This window comes from Hippopotamus amphibius, chromosome 5 (assembly GCF_030028045.1).
Source record: "Hippopotamus amphibius kiboko isolate mHipAmp2 chromosome 5, mHipAmp2.hap2, whole genome shotgun sequence".
NCBI classification, from domain to species: Eukaryota; Metazoa; Chordata; class Mammalia; order Artiodactyla; family Hippopotamidae; genus Hippopotamus; species Hippopotamus amphibius.
Genome location: NC_080190.1, coordinates 27,544,175 through 27,563,574, shown reverse-complemented (window position 1 = coordinate 27,563,574; position 19,400 = coordinate 27,544,175). Strand labels below are relative to the sequence as shown.

General features: G+C 50.7%; 1 protein-coding gene across 1 annotated transcript in view; it reads left to right on the top strand.

The window, feature by feature from the left end:
- The window catches only part of WBP1L (WW domain binding protein 1 like), a 51,764-nt gene extending 39,687 nt beyond the window's left edge, over positions 1-12,077 (top strand). The window contains exons 3-4 of the mRNA XM_057734891.1: positions 6,846-7,007; positions 8,436-12,077. Coding sequence (XP_057590874.1) covers positions 6,846-7,007; positions 8,436-9,178 — 905 coding nt within the window. The 3' untranslated portion in view covers positions 9,179-12,077. The remainder of the gene's footprint in view (positions 1-6,845; positions 7,008-8,435) is intronic.
- The last annotated feature ends 7,323 nt before the right edge of the window (positions 12,078-19,400 follow it).

Genomic DNA, 19,400 nt, shown 5'->3' with positions numbered 1-19,400 from the left:
TGCAAACAGATCTTGTAGCCAGTGGGAGTGATTCCTACAAAACAGGACCTTTCCTCACCTTTGTCCTTCCCTTTTGAGGACTGGCTCACCTGCCTTTCTGAGGAATCCCGGGGGTGGTCAAGGGCAGACTCCTCCCCAAGGAGAGGACTGGGTTCCAGATGTCCCCAGCAGTCCTCCAAGTACATAAGCAGCAGCAAAGGCAGGCCTGGGAGCTGTTGGTGCTATTTTAGAAGGGGTGGGGCTGAGGGACTCACTAGAGAAACACAAAGTGCCAAGCAGGTGGACAGACTGTGTTTAAATGTTTTAAAATGCAGATAACCACAGGGTTCAAATTCTCTCTCCCACCCCTTGTTAAAACAAAGGCCAAGCTGGGCTGCCAGAAGGCCACAGAGCTGCGGTTTGTTTTTCTGAGCCCCGGCCCAGGCGGCATCAGTTGCAAAAAGGATGGAGTTGCTGATGGCCCCCGTCTCAGATTGACAGAGCCTCCTGGGCCGTTGGCGGGGCAGACTCAGTGGCCACCAGAATTGGGTCACTGAGGCCAGGGCTGGGGGTGGGGCAGCTGGGACAGGGAGACCCAGGTGGCAGGGAGGCAGGCAGTCTGGGAACCAGGCTCTTCACCCCGAGGGCCTAGAGAAAGCCAGGGGAAGAGCTGCACAGTGGCTGATGACCTCTCCAGCTGTGGTCAGCTGGGGGAAGGAGGAGGCCAGACAGAGGCCAGAGTGGACGGGGAGGAAAGACTCACCCCTGTACAAGTTGACCCATGCTTTCCAAGTTCTGGAGGGTCAGAGACTGTAAAAGCCAAACTTCCTCTTGCCTGTGCCCAGAAATGACTTTTTGGTCAGAAGATGCCCAGTAAGTGTTCCGCCCCTCTCAGAATTCTTTGGTTTTCCTCCTTCTGAGGGGCCTGGCCTCGGCCTGCTGTGTAGAGGAGGGAGGTCGAGTGTAGGAATGAGCCCTTCCAGTTCTCATCAGAACTGTGCTTTTTGTTGCTTTGAACCTTCTTCCCTCTAATTGCCTCTGAACTTTGCCCAAAATGTGAAAGTAATGGGCTTTGGGTCATTCTCTTTCTCTCCTTTGGAAGGAAAAAATCTCAGCCAGGAAATCCTTGGCAGCGTTTTCGTCAGACAAAGTACCTCTTTAACCATAGTTGCCTACAGGGAAGGCCTCAGGGAAAAATAAATGCCATTTCCACCAACCCTCATACCACTACTCAGCTGAATTTTCCTGTGTGCTGAGGACTGCCCCCCGCCAAACACAGCCCACTTTACACAGACACACAAGCACACACAGACCTTAAGCTTCAGCCAGTACTCTTTCTCCCGTGTCTTTTCAGTCTCTTGTAACATTAAGCCAATCATCATCACTGGGTCTGCATCAGTCCAGAAGGGAAGGTCCTGTTTCCCACTGCTGCGGTTGAGGCTATAAGAACCTGCCCATTGTTACATTATCATCCCAGGCCTTTTTATGGCACTTGTACTTTCAGTCATCATTCAATCATTAGTTCAGCAGATTCTTATTCCAGTGGTTTCAGACTTTGGCAAGCACCTGCATTTCCTGGAGGGCTTATTAAAGCACGGATTTCTGGGCCCCAGTCCCAGAGTTTTTGATTCAGTAGGTCTGAGGTGGACCTGAGAATTTGCAGTTCTAACAAGTTCCTGCTGGATGCTGTGGCCTCTTCTGTGTTAGAGCACGTGGGGAGACAGTATCCTTGCCGTCAAGAAGGGAGTCTCTTAGCAGAGAGAGGAGATAAGACAACATGCCTCACTAGTAACGCAAAGTAGAGGGTAGAGTGTATGTGTCGGGACTGCTGTGTATGTGCCAGGAGAGTTTGCTTTAGCTGGACAGGGTTCAGGCAGGCTGCATGGAGGACGTGGCATTTGAGGTAGGCCTTAAAGGGTGGATAGGACTTAAACACATGGAGAAGGATAGAATGACTTCCCAGGCAGAGGAACACCAAACAGCGTAGGTCAAGGCCCCACGGGAAAGAAGAGAGCACGCATCACATTAACCTTTCCCCCCGGGGCCATGGGGCTGGGCTGTGGGGCTCACCCACGGGAGGTGAGGGTGCTGCTGTGCATAGAACTCTGCCATTGCCTGGCACTCAGTGAGGTCTTCGTGCACGTCAGCTCAGCCCGCCCCAAGTACAGCCCTGCCAGGTACGCGTATCCCGTTTCTCAGGACCAAGGGCGTTAAGTAACCAGCCAGTTGGTCACAGCTGAGTAGTGGAGTCCGTGTGCCTCACACAAAGCTACCCTATTCCAGAACTTTCAGTGCTGGGCTGGAAGGGTGATGGGTCCAGGTTGTGGAAGGTCTTGAATGTGCATGTTTGAGTACTCTACATATAGATATGAACTCAGTTATCCTCACAGTGACCAAGTAGGTAGAAACCATTATTCTCCCCATTTTACAGGTGAGGCAAGTAAAGACAAAGTGACCAAGGTCACAGAGCTAGGAAATGAAACTTGTGCAGTTTTTCCTGTGAAGTTGCAAGTCCCCTGAAGTCTTCATTTCCCGCATTCAGGCCTTTTCCAGAGTGGCCGTGGCAGGAGCTCCTGCTGCGAGCTGTCGGGGCCAGGGAGGTCACCCGCCATCCGGTGGGGTAGGAGGAGAGCTAGCCGACAGTATACTTTGGCTTCCTAATGAGGAATTTCCTGCCAGTTGGGGAGTGGTGTTTTCCCAAGTTTATAGTGAACTCTGGGGCACGTGACTCAGTTCCTACATTGGACTGTGATTGTTTTTGAAAACATGTTTTCCATTTTGCTTAGCATGACAAATGCACCCCACCATGAGGTCACAGCTTTCAAAGGTCCATGGGGAACGTAATCTGTGCGTAGGTGCGTGTTTGGGGAGGAGGGCACACTTCTGTCTTTCTCTCTGTGGCTCTTTCATTAGGTTTTCCTTTTTAAAACTTTCCTCCTTGTTTGTGAAATCTAGTGAAAAGATCAAAAGTTTGCACAACTCCATAGGAGTAGTCTGGATGATCCCCCTTTTAAAGCTGATGGGACACGGCTTTGACTAGGATAGCTAGCTGCCAATAGCATCCGTTTTGTAAGGGTCAAACAAGAATGCCTTCTGTCTTCCCACATTAACTCCATCAAGTGGGACCAGTCCTTAGGGGGCTTTTATGGACCTATGCTAATGCCTCATTACCCCCACTGCTCCCAAGTTTTGATCCACACTATCATTTTGTGATACTATATTAGAAATGCAGAAATTAGAACTCAGTTTGAGACTTTATGTAATGTCATACAAGTGGTACGTGGTAGGGAGAGTTTTTCTACCCATGATACCACATGAACAGAAGCAGCTGATGGAATTTCAGTGAACATGTGAGTTTTCTGGTGCTGCCAGATGTGACTGGGGTAACTGTGCCAAGGGTATGCCTTCAACTTGTCTCATTTCTTCCTCCCGTCTCCTTCTACCCTGCCTTATTTTTCCTTAAAAAAAAAAGACCTCTTTTTCTGTTATACTTCCAGTTCAGTGGAACTCAGGCTTTTTCTGGAACGAGGATTCTCTTAAGACTCTGATGAGCATTTTAAATCTTCTCCCCCAGAAAAGCCTTTAAAGATACTGCATCAGTCAGGATAGGCTAAAGGTTATGCTCAGCAACAAACAAGTCCAAACTGCTAGTAGCCCGAAAACCACAGGTTTATTGCTCACACTATATGTCCATCATAGGTTAGAGGAGAGCTTTGTTCCTACTCCTTTGTCCTCTGGGGCCCTACTGACCCTGCAGTCACTGTCTGGAATGTTATGACTTGCCATGGCAGAAGGGAGACTAACAGAGCATCTCACATCAGCAAGAAATGTTCTGGCTTCTAAGTGACATCTGCCACTCCCAATCTCAATTTATTAGTTAGAAGCAGCCCCAAAAGTGTCACCCAGTCATAAGGGGGCCAGGAAGTTCATGCCTACCCCCATGCCAGGCAGGGGGAGAACCAAAAATATTTGGCCAACATGAAAAGCAGTGCCTGAGGTTTTTTCTTATTAAAAGCCTGTTATAATAGCTGAGAAGTTTTGCCTTAGATCATATATATTGCAGCATTAAGGTTAAAAGTTAATTAACCTTTAGGTAAGAAACAATTGAAAAAATGACTTGGGGGTAAAGAATAGTAGAGTTTGATGCTGACTATCTCGCGGGAGAATGTAACACAGAAGTATAAAGGATTGCGAGATGATGCTGGGCACGTCACTGTAGGTAATCCAGAAAGTGGTTAGCCCAGAATCTTTTCGATTTGACTCTAAAAGCAGAATGCATTTTGCTTATTTGTGCCACCTCCCTCGGGTGCGACCCCACCCCAGGAGGCTGGGAGCTGACCGGACAGTAGGGGCTGAAGGAGATGTTACAGGACAGCAGCAGGAAGCCAGTTTACTCCCAGAGCTCCTTTCTGGCCTCAAAACCATTCCCCCGAGGGCTTCTCTAACGGTGTCCAGTCTCCAGTCAGCCAGCATCGGAAGGAGAGAGGTGTAAGTTACATGAAGCAGATGTCAGCAGCGACTCTGGGAAGGGCCACAAGGGAGACCTCTGACTTCAACTTACGGTTATGTACTCTAGTTAGGAATGGGGTTTTTCTGTCTGCTGCTAAGAAAAGGGGAAAAGATTCTCTGCCCATTGTCTTCTGCCTGTTCTCCTGTTGCCAGACCTCAGCAGAAGGTTCCGATGAACAGTGACAACGGAAAGCAGCAAGTGCTGAAAGCAACAAGGTGTCACACAGTGGTGTCGCCAGCCTGCCAGGGCTGGAAGGCTGCACTGCTGTCCTGTCTTACCCCTTAGGGGTGGCTCTGTGGGAAAATTCAGCTGGGACGCCCCTGGGGAACAGAAAGAAACACCCGAAATGTCAGTGGGATCTTTCAGAATATTGTGTTCTGGTAGAAACAGGAAAAAAAAAAATCGGGTTTATTCATTTCTAAGACTGTTTGCTGGGAGAAAGAGGCTTTTTTTTTAATGATAGTAACTCATTCTGACAAGAGATGTAGAAATACTTAACGCATTCTGGACACAAATTTGTATTTACAAAACAGACAAATATATATACCATTTGTAATGGGAAAAAAATCAAAGTTCCTCATGAATAGAGAACAAATGAAAAGTAAAATCTATTCTCATTGAATAAAAACTCACCTTAAAATTATTCCTCAGATTATCTTTTTTTTTTGAGAAAAAAATATTCTTTTTATTTCAAAGAAGTACGTGTTCATGTTAGAAAAATCAGGAATTGCAGACAAGCAAAAAACAAGAGCTGGTACCAGAAAATCTACTGCCCTGTTGTCCGGGAATAACCTCGTGAATAGCTTCCTGGTCATCCTTCTGGACATTTATATATACTTTTTTTTAAGCGAAAATTGGGGTCATATTTTGTGCTGTTTCGTAATCTTTTTTTTTTTCATTTAATATTAGAAACATCTTTATATGTCAAAAATAGTATTCTGTGAAGAATTTTTTAATGATTCATATCATTGCAAGACATTCCCAGAGGAATTTTAAAACGTATTCAGAAATATGTTAATTTTTTTTAAAGCCAGCAAAAATAAAATTAGTCACAGATATTTTTAAATTTTAACTTACTTTGTTTCCAGTTTTATAATTTGAAAGAAGAAAAATAATTGGGAGAAGAAAATTAAAATTCTCATAATTCCACGACTTAAAAGATGTCACTACTTTTGTTTTTCCTTCCAATCTTTTTTTCCCTCTATATCTCTCTCTATATTTTTTATTTTTTTAAGACTTTAATTTTATTTATTTATTATTTTTTGGGGTGGGTACACCAAGTTCAATCATCTGTTTTTATACACATAGCCCCGTATTCCCTCCCTCCCTTGACTCCCTCCCCACCCTGCCCCCCCACCCTCTATATTTTTTAAAGCAAAATTTCTAATTCATTTAAAAAAAAATTAGAGGCCTTCTCTGTATACGTGTGAAGATTGGGGAGGGGGTCTTATATTGGGGTTTGCCATGATTCTCTGAGTGTGATCCAAGAGAACAGAGTGGGAAATGAGAAGAGACGATCAGCCTGGGGAAAAGAGGGCTGTGGGCTTCTTCCCTGCTCCTCCACCCCTCTCTGGAGCCTGGAGGAAGGAGGGGAGGCCACTGATGGTCCTGAGTCTAATGCAGCTGCAGGCTAAAGCGAGGTGGGAGTGGATTGTTTGTGACCGTGGGAGATGGAATTGTACCCGATTATGTTAAGAGCAGAGGAAGTTGTTTACACTCTCCAGGGAAGAAATGGGCCTGAGGCAATTAGAATTTTTCCACCTCTAACTTCAGTGACAGAGGCCAGGGTGGTAGAGAAAAAAGTTTTATCGGGCAGCCCCTCGGAGGCCCCCTGCAGGCACTCTTCTGCTGAGTTGTGGGGATTCTGAGGGGCTCTTTGCTCTTGGTAGGGAGCCTGGGAACCATCCTTGTGGGGCTGGGCGGGGCTGGGCAGGGCTGGAGTGGGGAGGTGGGCACCAAGAGGGCCTGAAGCGTTTTCTCAGAGGTCTCTTAAGAGAGGAAAAGCACCCTGTTCTAAAAAGTAAGCATACCTATTGCCCCGCAAACCTAAAATATGGGAGGACCCGTGGTGCTGGATAGATGCCTTGGCACTCTTCCCTTCCCCATGGAGGCACCCCTGAGGGAGTGACCTCTTTGAGGGTCACCATTCTTAGGTTCCTGCCCTCTTCCACCCCACGTGTCTTTCGCTCTGGTACAAGCATTCATGAAAATCGAACACAGGTTCTAAAGGTAAGCGTCCCGGCCGAGGCCCGACCGTGCCAGCTTCAGCCAGGCGCGCGCTGTTGCCGGGCCTGCTTGCGCAGAGAGCGGGCCCCCCAGCTGGCGTTCACGGTGTGTCTCGCCTCCCCGCCCCCAGGGTTCTGGCTCGTGTGGACCATCGTCATCATCCTGAGCTGCTGCTGCGTCTGCCACCGCCGCCGAGCCAAGCACCGCCTGCAGGCCCAGCAGCGGCAGCGTGAAATCAACCTGATCGCCTACCGGGAAGCCCACAGTTACTCAGCGCTGCCGTTTTATTTCAGTACGTACACCAAACCCCCCCCTCCCAGGGCCCGGGACACGCAGACTGTGGGCCGCGGGGATCGGCCTCCTCGCCCCACACAGAGCAGGCTCTCACACGCGCGAGACCAGGAGGGCGCACACCTGCAGCGCAGAGGAGCCAGTGGCAGCCACTGGGCCGCTCAGTCCACACCAGCTGTGTTCTGACGGCATCGCTGCTCCTTCAGGCAGATGTTTTTAGGCAAGTAGTTGGATGGTGTATGATGTGAACGAATTGAGGTTTAGAGGTCGGTGACCTGAAAGCCCCCCATTTTGCTTCCTGCCGTGGGATATGCTTGAGCAGAAGCTGCCACAAAAGGGGCAGGGGTTGGGGGTGCCATTGGGATGTCCTAAGAACCAAGAAACTCGGTAACTGATGGAAGCGCACACTCACCTGACTTCCCTGGGGATTTTTTTTTTTTTTTCCCCCTGCGCAACACCGTGCAGCGTGTGGGTTCTTAGTTTCCCAACCAGGGATTGAACTCGGGGCCTTGGCAGTGAGAGCACGGAGTCCTAACCGCTGGACTGCCAGGGAAGCCCCTCCCTGAGGCTCCTTACACTGATCTCTCACGTGGTCAGTGGAAGTCCAGCAGTGCAGCCTGTCCAAAGTCATTCTGCAGTGTGTTCTACAGAATATAGTAGTCATAAATTTGGAATTCCACATCTAGAAGGGTTAAGTGCTTAGCACAGTGCCTGGCATATAGTAAGTACTCAGTAAATGTTAGAAATTATTGCTATATTGTGATTAGATCATCTTTGCCTCAAAGCAAAAGATAACTCACCTGGCATGTTCTTAATTAGCCTTGATGACAGGCCCCTCACCCTTTACTGGTAAGCTACCAGCCCTTGATCTGAATCAGGATGAGGTTTGGTGCGTCTTTCCAGACCACCTCCAGCCACACTAGGGTGAGAGGCAACACAGATTTCCAGCCTCCCAGAAAAAGGCCCTCTTTATGATATACAGCTCGAGAGTGGGGGGAGGGGTGTGGGATGGGAGAAAGAAGTCTTAAGTTAGGGTCCCTGACCCTGAGCCCTATGGTATACAGATGGAGGACACAGACTGAGCAAGAAACATGAGACTTGTGTGCATGTGGAAACAGGTCCCTTCTGGGCAGAACTCTCTTGGCCATTCACCACATTTACTGAACCCTCTGCCTTAACTCCAGACAAGAAGTCCTTGCCTGTGAAGCAGTTTTAGGGGCTCTCAGATTTCAAGAAGCTAGAATCTGTTGGTCCCTCCTTCTCTGTGAAGTCACTCACAGCCCTGTGCCCCACCCGCACCCGAGAGCTGTAGCCGTCACTTGGTGGGTGTGCTGGGGGTGGGACGAGACATATGTTTCGTGTGAGCCTGCGGTCTGTCCTAGAGCAATTGCCAGCGCAGTAATTTCTCCTCCCTACCTCCCCATTTTAGGGTTTTTGCCAAACTATTTACTACCTCCTTATGAGGAAGTGGTGAACCGACCTCCAACTCCTCCCCCACCATACAGTGCCTTCCAGCTCCAGCAGCAGCAGCAGCTGTCTGCACAGTGTGGCCCTGCAGGCGGCAGCCCCCCAGGCGCCGATCCCACCAGGGGCTCCCAGGGGGCGCAGAGCAGCCCCTTGTCCGGGCCCAGCAGAAGCAGCACGCGACCGCCGAGCATCGCTGACCCTGAGCCCTCCGACGTGCCCGCAGACCCAGCAGCCACCAAAGCTCCTGGGATGGAACCCAGCGGCTCTGTGGCCGGGCTGGGGGAGGTGGACCCCGGGGCCTTCCTGGACAAGGATTCCGAATGTAAGGAGGAGCTGCTGAAAGAGTACAGCTCCGAGCAGGGCAGCGCCCTCCCCGACAGCAAAGACAAGACGCCCGGCAGACATCGCCGCTTCACGGGTGACTCGGGCATCGAGGTGTGTGTGTGCAACCGGGGCCACCATGACGACGACCTCAAAGAGTTCAACGCGCTCATTGACGACGCCCTGGACGGGCCCCTGGACTTCTGCGACAGCTGCCACGTGCGGGCCCCTGGCGACGAGGAGGAAGGGCTGTGCCAGCCCTCCGAGGAGCAGGCCCGGGAGCCCGGGCACCCGCACCTGCCACGGCCGCCCGCCTGCCTGCTGCTGAACACCATCGACGAGCAGGACTCGCCGAACTCCCAGGGCAGCAGCTCCCCCAGCTAGAGCAGGTCCCGCCTGCCCCCGAGGACTGGGCGTGCGACCAGGGTGGGGAGAACCACGAGAGAAGCATTAAATGACTGTGTTCCTTTTTTTTTTTCCCCTCTGCGCCTGCATTTTCCTGCATCTCCAGGTACAGTTTGGGGTGTGGGTGCCTCGCCCGCCACAGAAGCTCAGTGTCGTGGAGGGCCGAGAAGTTGTCCTGTGGCTCATTTCTCATACCCCACCCTGTCCCCCTTTACCTCTTTTCGAGTCATGTCTCACTGCCTGCTTGGGTCAGAGAGATGTGTGTTTCGGAAGCCCCCGAGGAGGGGATGAGGCTGTGCCCTGAGTCACTCTTGGTGATGGAGTGGATTTATGTTCTGGTGTTAGTTTACGAGAACCTCGCCGCGTCTCACTCCGGGAGAGGTGGCCGGTCCCAGCCCTGGGTGAAGCCCACAGAGGCCCAGGGATCGTCACCCCTCGCTGCCAGTGTCGGCAGAGCCAGAATTGGGCTCCTCCTGTGGGAGGATGAGAGCTGACCGGCCGTTGCGTGGTGGGTTGGTAGCGGGCTTGTGCTCTTAAATTCCAGGTGATGAGATCGAGGTGTGACGATGGATCCTGGAGGGGCCCCTTCCCAGCAGGTTCTGGTCGGCCGTGGACTGGTTCAAGTGTGGAAGATTACATTTGCCTTCTCTTTGGTTTTTTTCCTTTAAAAACAACAACAACAACAACAACAAAAGCGAGCTGAAAACAAGAACTTGACCAGTGGGCAGGCAAGAATTCTGTTTTGGAAAAGGGAAGATTGTGGCTTTTTCCCAACGTGCCCTTCAAAGAGTCCTGGCTACAGCTGAGCCAGAAGATGTTTTGTGTGCAGGCTTGGGGGAGGAGGGGGGCTATCTCTGGCACTTCTGTGGGTGAGCAGGAGGCCCTGCGCCGGGCAGCGGATAGAGGTGCAGCTTTCCGCATCTCTGCCCTTTGATCTGTGCCCACGGGTGACCAGTACCCTCCCTCATCCCAAGCACGTGTCTGTCGGCCTTCACATCTCGCTGTTCTCTACGAACAAACGAGGAGGCTGTGGGTCCTGAGAAAGGACAGTCCCGCAGCCTGACTCTCACACAGTATTTTCTCTTGATTCTGAATAAGTTGTTTTGTTTGTCTGTTTTTTCAAACTGACCACTTGGAAAAAAATGCCTTGGTTATCTGTGGTTTTTGTGCCCTTTCCCTGCTCCGCGCTCCCTTGAGTGGGGTAACTAATTTTGTAGCCTATGTAAAGAGTCTAAGTGGCCCAGGAAGGAGGGTGAAGGCAGCCATCCTGAAGGACCACAGGAACCTTATTACTGTCGTTTGGCTTTAAAAACCAGTTGAGCTTTGATAGGAATAATCTGAACGGAGAAAGCAAACTGCCAAAACTAACATTCCCTGTCCAGCCCTGTTCATAAGAAGAGTTTGGTTCTTCCCCTACTCTTGAACAATGATATTCAGACTAGGCATTGACGTTATGGAAAGAAAGGAAGGTATATATATGTATATATATGAATACACACGTATATATGTGTATGTGTATATATATGTATATGTACACATACACACAAAATAGACAAATCCAAGGCTGTGAGGTGAACGAGTGTCTGCGTTTGGAGTCCACAAAACCAAAATCCGTGTTGAACAAAGTGCAGTCTGTATACGATGACTTTTTGGATAACCTGTGCGTGTCTGTCTGTTGTGTGTGAGCCCCCAGCCCTGTTTTCCTGTGAATGTACTTTGAGCGGCAGCCACTCTGCTCACATTACCCTGGCGTTTGGAGCAGATGCAGCCCTCTCAAGGTAAATTATTTTACGCATTTACTGTTTACTGAGCAAATGTCTGACTGTGCACTCGGGTGTACTCAGCAGCTGTCAGCGGCAGTCCCTATGTTTGCCAGAGATACTGTGCTCCAAGTAGAGGTTTTACTCTACCCGTCACTGCAATTTGCACATTGCTCCGTGGACCCTTGGAGGCCTGTGTTCTGTTCCCTGTAAACGGAAACGTGCTCTGAGCCTGTCTGCATCCCTCGGCTGCTCCTGGCCCTCGGCGTCAGCCCCCAGGGGTGTCCACAACCGCTCGGGACAGAAGGCCGAGGTGGAACCTCAGACAGAAGCTGGACTGGATCTTCAGTGTCAAGTTCAGACTGGCTGTGGCCCAGACATCGGTTCTGCCCAGAATTGCCAGGAGGGTTTGGCGGCTGCCACAGTGCCGTGGGGCTTGCCTCCCTCTGCTGAGATCCAGCGTGTGGCTGGCGAGCAGGCAGGAGTGTGCCAGCAGCCCTCAGATGCCTTTTCTGCTGCCTTTTTTTTTTAAATCCCAAACAACTCACTGAAGAGTCTCAGAGGAGATCAAGTTTTACCAAAACGAACCCTGCTTGAGCTAACTGGTCAAAGGGATGGATTCTGGTCCTCTCAGGATTCTTCTCCAGTCAGAGTGGGGAACTGGTCCACGTGTTTACTGCTGGGTTCACTGCAGCGTCCGACCTGACAGGCACGAGAAGAAGAAAACGCAGCGGGTGGAGCTGGGCTCAAGTCCAGCATCACAGTCTGGCCCCCGCGACACGAGGCTGCCCTGCACGATGGCAGTAGGGAGCTGAAGGACTCGTGATGGGGCCGGGGAGATTTAGGGAGTCTGGTGTTCCAGGTGAGTGAGAAGAAAGGGGTTGGTCGAGGGTTTGGTGCTACAGTCGGAAGATTTGCAAATGCTAACACATTCCCGTGTGAGGCACATCACCCTTTGTCAGTTGTTGTGAATACGTGTATTTTAAGCAATAAGATTCAGCTGGTCAGACTTTTCTGGGCAGTCTCGGTGACGCATTTCCTGTGCTGTGATTGTTCTGAAGACGGAGTGGCTCTAACCACTGTGAGAAGCCCAAATAAAATCAACCCCCGAAACGCGACTGCTCTTTTTCCTTGCAGCTCTTTTTCCTCCTCCTCAGACTTCAGGGAGTCGTACCCTAGATTCCTCACCGAAAGTGCTCTTCCCTTCTCCACCCAGAGGCTGAGAGACGTCGAGGCCAGGCTCCTGGGCGAGGGCAAGCTGGGTAACGGCTGCTGAGGGCACTCTCTGTCCTGAGGCATTTCCACCCAGACCCTCTCTCTGCCAAGAGGATATTTCTGAGTGCTTTGTAAAGTCCCACAAACAGGTTAAAATCAGAGGCCACGCCCCCCCAAACCAGAAACAAGTTTTGTCAGAGACTCCAAAGCTAAGACATGACATGGAAAAGGAAGCAGGCCCTCCTAGAGATCTCTTTTATTGATAGGATAGAATTGTGGATGGGCAGTTGGCCTCGAAATGTAACACACAAAAACGTGTTTTGGAGTCCTCCCGTCCCCCGCCTCCCCCCCCCCCCCCCCCGCCCCCAGCTGCTTTGTGCCCAGCACTGCGCTGGATGCTAAGGAGCATGTGGAAGACAAGACCCCTGCCCTCTGGAAGTGAACTTACAGTGGAGAGGACAAAACAAACTCATGTGAAATAGCTAACCAGCAATGTGAGGTGGGTGGAGATGAAGTGAGCAGTTACTGATTCAGAGAAGCTTGAGGAGCCGTGGGAGGGAGTTTGGGGCTTGCATTCCAGGCAGGGATCTCAGGATTAATTTTTAGGTGGTGTGGGAGCCACCGGTGTGCCATGTCCCATCATGGGCCCATGAGTCTTTCCTAAGACTCCCTGTCATTTTATCCTCTGCGTAAGACTGTCTTCTTAGTACTTTGAGTCAGGTGTTAAGTCCCTGCTCTAAGACTGCGGGAAGGAACAGCCTTCTGCCTCTACCCAGGAGGGGGAACACCCCCAACCCAGCAAGACTTCTCTTTGGGCCACATGCAGGTGGGCAGAGCAGGATGGGAGCATCCTCAGAACCCTCCCACGACGAGTTCTTGCCTCCCCGGGTGGAGGCTCACAGATGGACCAGCAGGGGATGCTGGCAGAGAGCGTTGTCTTCTCTGGCCCCTGGGTTGCCCAGCAGTCAGCCCTGTGGTTTCTGAGAGTCCACTGTAAGCCAGGCATGCTCCTACCCCCATCTGACCCTAGGCCAGAGGACACTGCCCTGGCGCTTCAGTGACTCCAGTGGTTGCTGCCGAGTTCCTTCTAAATAGACTGTTGGGCTCCTCTAGGCAACCCCAGGGGAGCCATGTTAGCATCTAGGGACAGTTCTGTTCTAAAGCCACAGGAAGGAACTGGCAGAGTACATCATTCTTACCTTCTTTAAGCTAATGTCTGAGTGGCGCAGAGACAAAACGGCAGAACTCTTAACAAGCTGCATGCCAGACGCCATACGTGGACCCTTACTGTCCAGGTCTGCAGCGCCCACCTCACTGCACCCCAGGCTTCTGGGTCACTGAGTTCCTGATTTCTCTAGTGAGGTACAGCATTTGCTGTCTCTACTGCCGCAGGTGACCAGGTTCAGGTGGAGACAGTACCAATGCCTTGAACCAAAAATAGAGTAGCTTTGGTGAACAAGAATTTCAGGAAACTCCCCATTCTCTGGTTCCCTCTATTTTCGGCCGTGGGGCAAAAACCAAGGTTTAACTCAGGAGAAGGAGCAGAAAGTGGGTTTGGCTGACTGTTGACCGAACCTGCTGGAAAACCTGAAGCTACTGGGAAGGGTACTGGGTCTTGGGAGGTGTATGGGATGCCGTTTCCAGCTGGGACAAATGACTGGCCTTACTTAAGAGCTGAGCGTTTACAGAGCACCTACCATGTGCTAGGCATTGGGGATGCAGTGGTGCCTTTTAGAAGGCATCATTTAGAAGAGCTAATAATGCTCTAGTGAGGAAGAAAGGCACATGAACGGTTTTAGTGGCACATGGTAAGTACCATGAAACATGTGCACAGGATGCTGTGGAAGGGTATGTAGCCCACCTGGGGTTCAGGGCAGCCTTCCTGGAGCTGGGACCTCTAAACTGAGCTCGCCAGATGAAGAAAGGTGTAAAGGGAATTCCAGGCAAACATTCGATCTGCAGATTATCGAGTACCTACCGTGTGCCAGGTGCTGAAAAGCACACCCAAAAAAGCATGGGAGGCCTAAAACAGGAGAGCACGAGGTCATGTCTGAAGCTGTGAGCAGTGTAATCGCTCTAGGTAATTGCATTCTGGGAGGTGACAGGAGATGAAGCTGGAGAGGTAAGCTGGTAATAGAAAGGTTTTAATTTGTCCTTATTTTATGTACTGACTGTTTACATTACACCAGGTCTCATATAAGCATCTTACCTGCATTTTCTCACAGCAGCCCTCTGAAGTATGAACTGTGATTTATTCCCGCTTTATTAATGGGGGTGAAGCACTCAGAGGAGTTAATTAGCTGGTCCAAAGTCACACAGCTGGTGGAGCTGTGGTAGAGCCAGGATTAGAATCCACGTCTTCAAAGCCCATGCAATTAACTAGTTGGCCAGACTAGTGAAAAACTGTACTGTTGGTGCTCACAAGACACGTGAAGAACTTTCTTTTCAAAGGTGAGAGGGAACCAGAGAAGGGTGTGTTGAGCAGGGGAGTAACGTGTCAGGTGAAGCAGACACCGTTTCTTCAGGAGCTTTGCACGTTATCCCCTCTTCCCCCCTCTCCCCTTGCCTCATATGAGCCCCCCAGCGACCCCGCACCCAGCCAGTGGTCACCTACCAGAGCCTCTCAGTGCTGAAATGGCAGGTGGTACTGCTTCAGATTAGTGTTCACCTGCACAGGGAGGGTGTAACTCCTTGCAATTGTAAAATAATCAGGAGTTATTTGGACCTTTATCTTTTTCTTGCAAGAGTGTTGTGCTCTGCCTCAGAGGAGATTTTTTAAAAAGCTTTTTTGGCTTGTGAGGGGGAGAAGAGGATTTTTGCTTGACCTGCAGTTTCTCCTCACTCTGTATAAGCCTGCTCCTCACCATGGTTTAACCTTCCATTGCATGTCTTCTCAACAAGAAGTCTCAAGAAACCCAATCCCACTGGAAAATATTACAGAACACCCTGGTGTTGGAACCTTGAGAAGTTTGTTTTGGGGGTCTCCACCCACTTCCAGCTGCCGGCCTGCCCTGGCTCCGGAGGGTAGGGGGACGGTGGGTAGGGCCATCTGGAGCTGCAAGGCGGGCATCCCTGGTGGTCCTGTCCTGCGGATGGACCCGTCTGGATACACCTGCTCCCCTTCCTGACCAAACCGGTGGCCTTTGGGGGGTTCGTGTAAAACCCTTAGAGAAGGACTTATTTTGTGAGTCTGGATATAGGCAGTGATAATAAAGCGATGTAGATCCATATTTTGTTCTCAGCAGCTCTGGGTTGGTGATGCTATTTCTACACACACTTCACCTGTCCATGTTACAAAAGAGAAAACTGAGGTTTAAGAAGGCCAAGTAAGTTGCCTGTGCTCACTCGGTCTGTAAATGACAACACTGAGAGAACTTGCTCCTGCAGCCTGACCTCTTATCTTCTGTAACTCCCAACAGTGTGGAACTCTCCTGCTCACGCAGCCCTTTCTGCTTTTCATCCTCACCAGAGCCTCAGATAATGGCAGCGCAGGTGGTACGTTATCCCACTTTACAAATGAGAAGCTAGCAGTGAGCCTAAGATCCAGAGCTAGAAAACTGGGGGGCCTGGGGACCAGAACCTGGGGCCTCCTGCAGGCCTCACCCCACCCCTCTTCAGCCTCTGTGATGGGATTCCTGTCCTGAGATGGGTGTTTATGCCTATGAATGTGACTGGAGAGGGGGCTCCTCGTTTGCTGCAGGTTTTGTGGCCACCAGAGGCCAACCAGAACATTTGCACACTCACCCACCCACACCCACAGCAGGTTACCAGAGAGGGACTCTCCTCCCCTCGGAACAGGAACTCTGGGGAACTGCTCTTCTCATGGAGAGGGACAATCCATTTCTCCTGGGAAGGCCAGCTCGGGTAGCTTGTAAGAACTGATTATTAATTTTTTTTTTAATAAATTTATTTATTTATTTATTGGCTGTGTTGGGTCTTCGTTGCTGCACATGGGCTTCCTCTAGTTGCGGTGAGCCGGGGCTACTCTTCGTTGTGGTGCACGGGCTCCCCGTTGTGGTGGCCTCTCTTGTTGCAGAGCACGGGCTGTAGGCGCGTGGGCTTCAGTAGTTGCGGCACATGGGCTCAATAGTTGTGGCTCCTGGGCTCTAGAGCACAGACTCAGTAGTTGTGGCGCACAGGCTTAGTTGCTCCACAGCATGTGGTATCTTCCCAGGGCAGGGATCGAACCTGTGTCCCCTGCATTGGCAGGCAGATTCCCAACCACTGCGCCACCTAGGTAGTCCCTGATTATTAAATTTTCAGGAATTTTATGAACTGGTTATTAAACAACCATAATAATTGAAGTATATAAGCTTATAATTGAGTAAATTATATTAAAAACAAAGGTAATAAATACTAGAAACTGATCATTTCCTAATAATTTTACTACATTACTATTATCTATGCCCTTGGGGTTTACATCTGTGTATGGTGGGCATACCATTTAATGATATTTACCGTGTAGTATAATGGTAAATAGCCTATCATGCTACTGTGCGTCTCTTCCCAACTCTTGTGTGATATCACATTGGTGGCTTGAAATTGGTCCTGGTGGGAACGTTGACACCACAGTAATTGGCAAACATTACAAACCAGGGCTTTTGCCTACCACCAGCACCAGAGAACTGATTGTTCAATGTTTATTTACCATTACACCACTGCCCTGTTTAAGGGTAGTCTGAGGCTCAAAAGGTGACTGAGGGGTCTTGATGAAGACCTTCTAGTTTTGCCAAAGATCTGGGATTCCTTCTGCATAAGGAGTTAGAGTTCTTTTACCACTGGACCAATTAGCCAAGTGATTTAGAGCATCTGACTCACTCCTCTTGTGCGTCTAAGCTTCGACTTGTCAGGTTGATGTGCAGCCAAAAGAACACAAGAGGGCTCAGTCTTGAGTTCCAGAGATGCAGGCGACATCCCGGCGGTCACCACACCCATGTGCAGCGCACGCAGGTGCTCAGACGCACGTGTGATTCCACACCAAGGAACAGAGCCGAGGGCTGAAAGGATTTAGGTCGATGGGAAAAGGCCTTCCAGGCAGGGGAAGGACAGTTTGGGCAGGAGTCAGAGTTCATGAGGTCATTTCCTGAAAGGATGCTCAGCTTTGTACTCTGCCCAGCCAGACACTCGAGCCCTTCTGCACAGACACAGAAGACCTATGGGAGAGCAGGCTGGCTCCTCATCCTGTATCACTGAAATCCTGGGTTCTGGTCTCAGCCCTGCTGCTAAGTCACTGGGTGACTTAGGGCATGTCAGCCCCCTCCCCACCCCCACACACCTGCCTCCATTGGTCCTCGGGTTTCTGATCTTCAAAATGAAAGATTAGCCTCTCATTTCCCTGCCATTCAATGGCCTGAATCAATAGTTGGAGAGTGGATGTTTCCATCCCAGTTACACTCATCTACTGCATCTACCAGGATGTGGTTTATCTGTTCCTCACTAGTCCACAAAATGCCTTTCAGATTCTGAGCAAATTTGGAGAAATTATCTCTCCTCCAGCCAATCAGCTCCCCTCTGCTCTGAACTGAGAGTAGCTTCGCTCTAGACCAGCGACCAGCTGGTGGGGACAGAGGAACTCGGGAGAAGGGGGGGGGCACCTTCAGTTTAACCCCTTTCTCATCAGCTTATCGTGGTGTCAGCTTCTCTCTAGGCTGCCTGAGGTGGGGGCTGGGGTCAGGCACAGCTGCCCACTGACCCCTCTGGGCTCTTTAGCAGGGCGTTGGGGGCACGGACCAGTGAAGGCCAGGAGTGAGTTGGGGGGCAGTGGGGAATGGTCAACCATTCCTGGATTAACAAAGCTCTTTGAAGGAGAAGTTGCTGCTGCGATGGAAAACCTCAGCCCTCCCTCCTTGCAGGGGCTCCCTTGATTTCTTCTCTCTGGAACTTGGCCATGCGGGGTCTCAGGCTTGCCCTGCCAGCCCATCCAGAGGCCCCCTCCAACCTGAAGGGAAGGATCAGGTCGCTGATGATCTGACCCTGGTCTGGCTGGCACCAGGGAGCTGTGGTTAGGGCCTCTCTCTAGGCTAAAGGGCAAGGGTCATTTTCTCCCAGGGCATCTCAGGACACCTTTCACTTGCAGACTGGCCAGTGGTCAAGGTTTAAAGATGCCGGTTTTAAGCTGTGAAGAAGTCTGGACTCCACTTTCTAGTGAGGTATTTACAGACTTCCTGGGGTTTGGGGGAGGGGAGTGGGGGCAGAGCCTGGGCGCCTCAGCAGAAGCCCTGTCCCAGTACAGAATGAGGAAAAGGAGACCTACCAGACTTTGGGGACCAAGACAAGAGGGATGGGTGGTGATGGGTTGAGTTTATGGATTACAGACACCTCCCCCAAAGCCAAACCTTTGAGGTGCACGCAGCGATGACTGGATCAAAGCAGACATGATCTGCTGCTCTACTTTCAAAGTGTAAACTGAATTCCACTACTTCTTGCCATCTCCGCTGCTGTCGCCAGGGTCTAAGCCACCATCATCTTGCTCTCTGGGACCAGCACAACCTCCTCCCCCCAGCCCCCACTTTCATCCCTCTGCAGACCAGTCTCCACTCAGCAACTCGGATGATCTTTTAAAAATATGAACCAGACCTTTCCACTTAAACGTGTAAACTCTCCTGTGACTTCCTCTCATACTTAGAATAGAAACCCAAACTCTCTCCTGCTACTTAGAAAGGCTCCGTGGGACTTGTCCCTGCCTGCTGTCTGACCTCATCAGGGACCACTTTTCCCTCCATTCACTCTGCTGGAGACCGAATGACCTCTCCTACTTTGAGAAGCTCTCACCTGCTGCTCCCTCAGCATGGGACACTTTCCTCCAGGTCTTCACGCCTTCCCCCATCACTCACTCACAGTGGCCACCCCCACCTCTGCCATTCCCCTCACATCACCAGCACCCAGTATAATTGACTCCAAAGCACTTATGAGTCTCTGAAATGCTCATTTGTCAGCGCTTCCTAGAATATAAGCTTCATGAGACCAGGGAACCTGAGGGTCCAGGGACAGTGAGTGAACGGCCTATAGTAGGTGCTCAATAAAATACTTGTTGAAAGAATGAACAAACAAATGAACGAATGAGCTGCTCAGGGACCTTCTGAGAAGAAAAAGAAAACTGTTTATGCACATCACTGCCAGGGCTGCAGGCTGGAGAAGAAGGCAGAATCGGCGAGGAGGAGGGAGGAACGGTGGGGGAACAGTGGGGGAGCTCCTCTAGTTCTGTGCTGTGGGGTCAAACAGGGTGG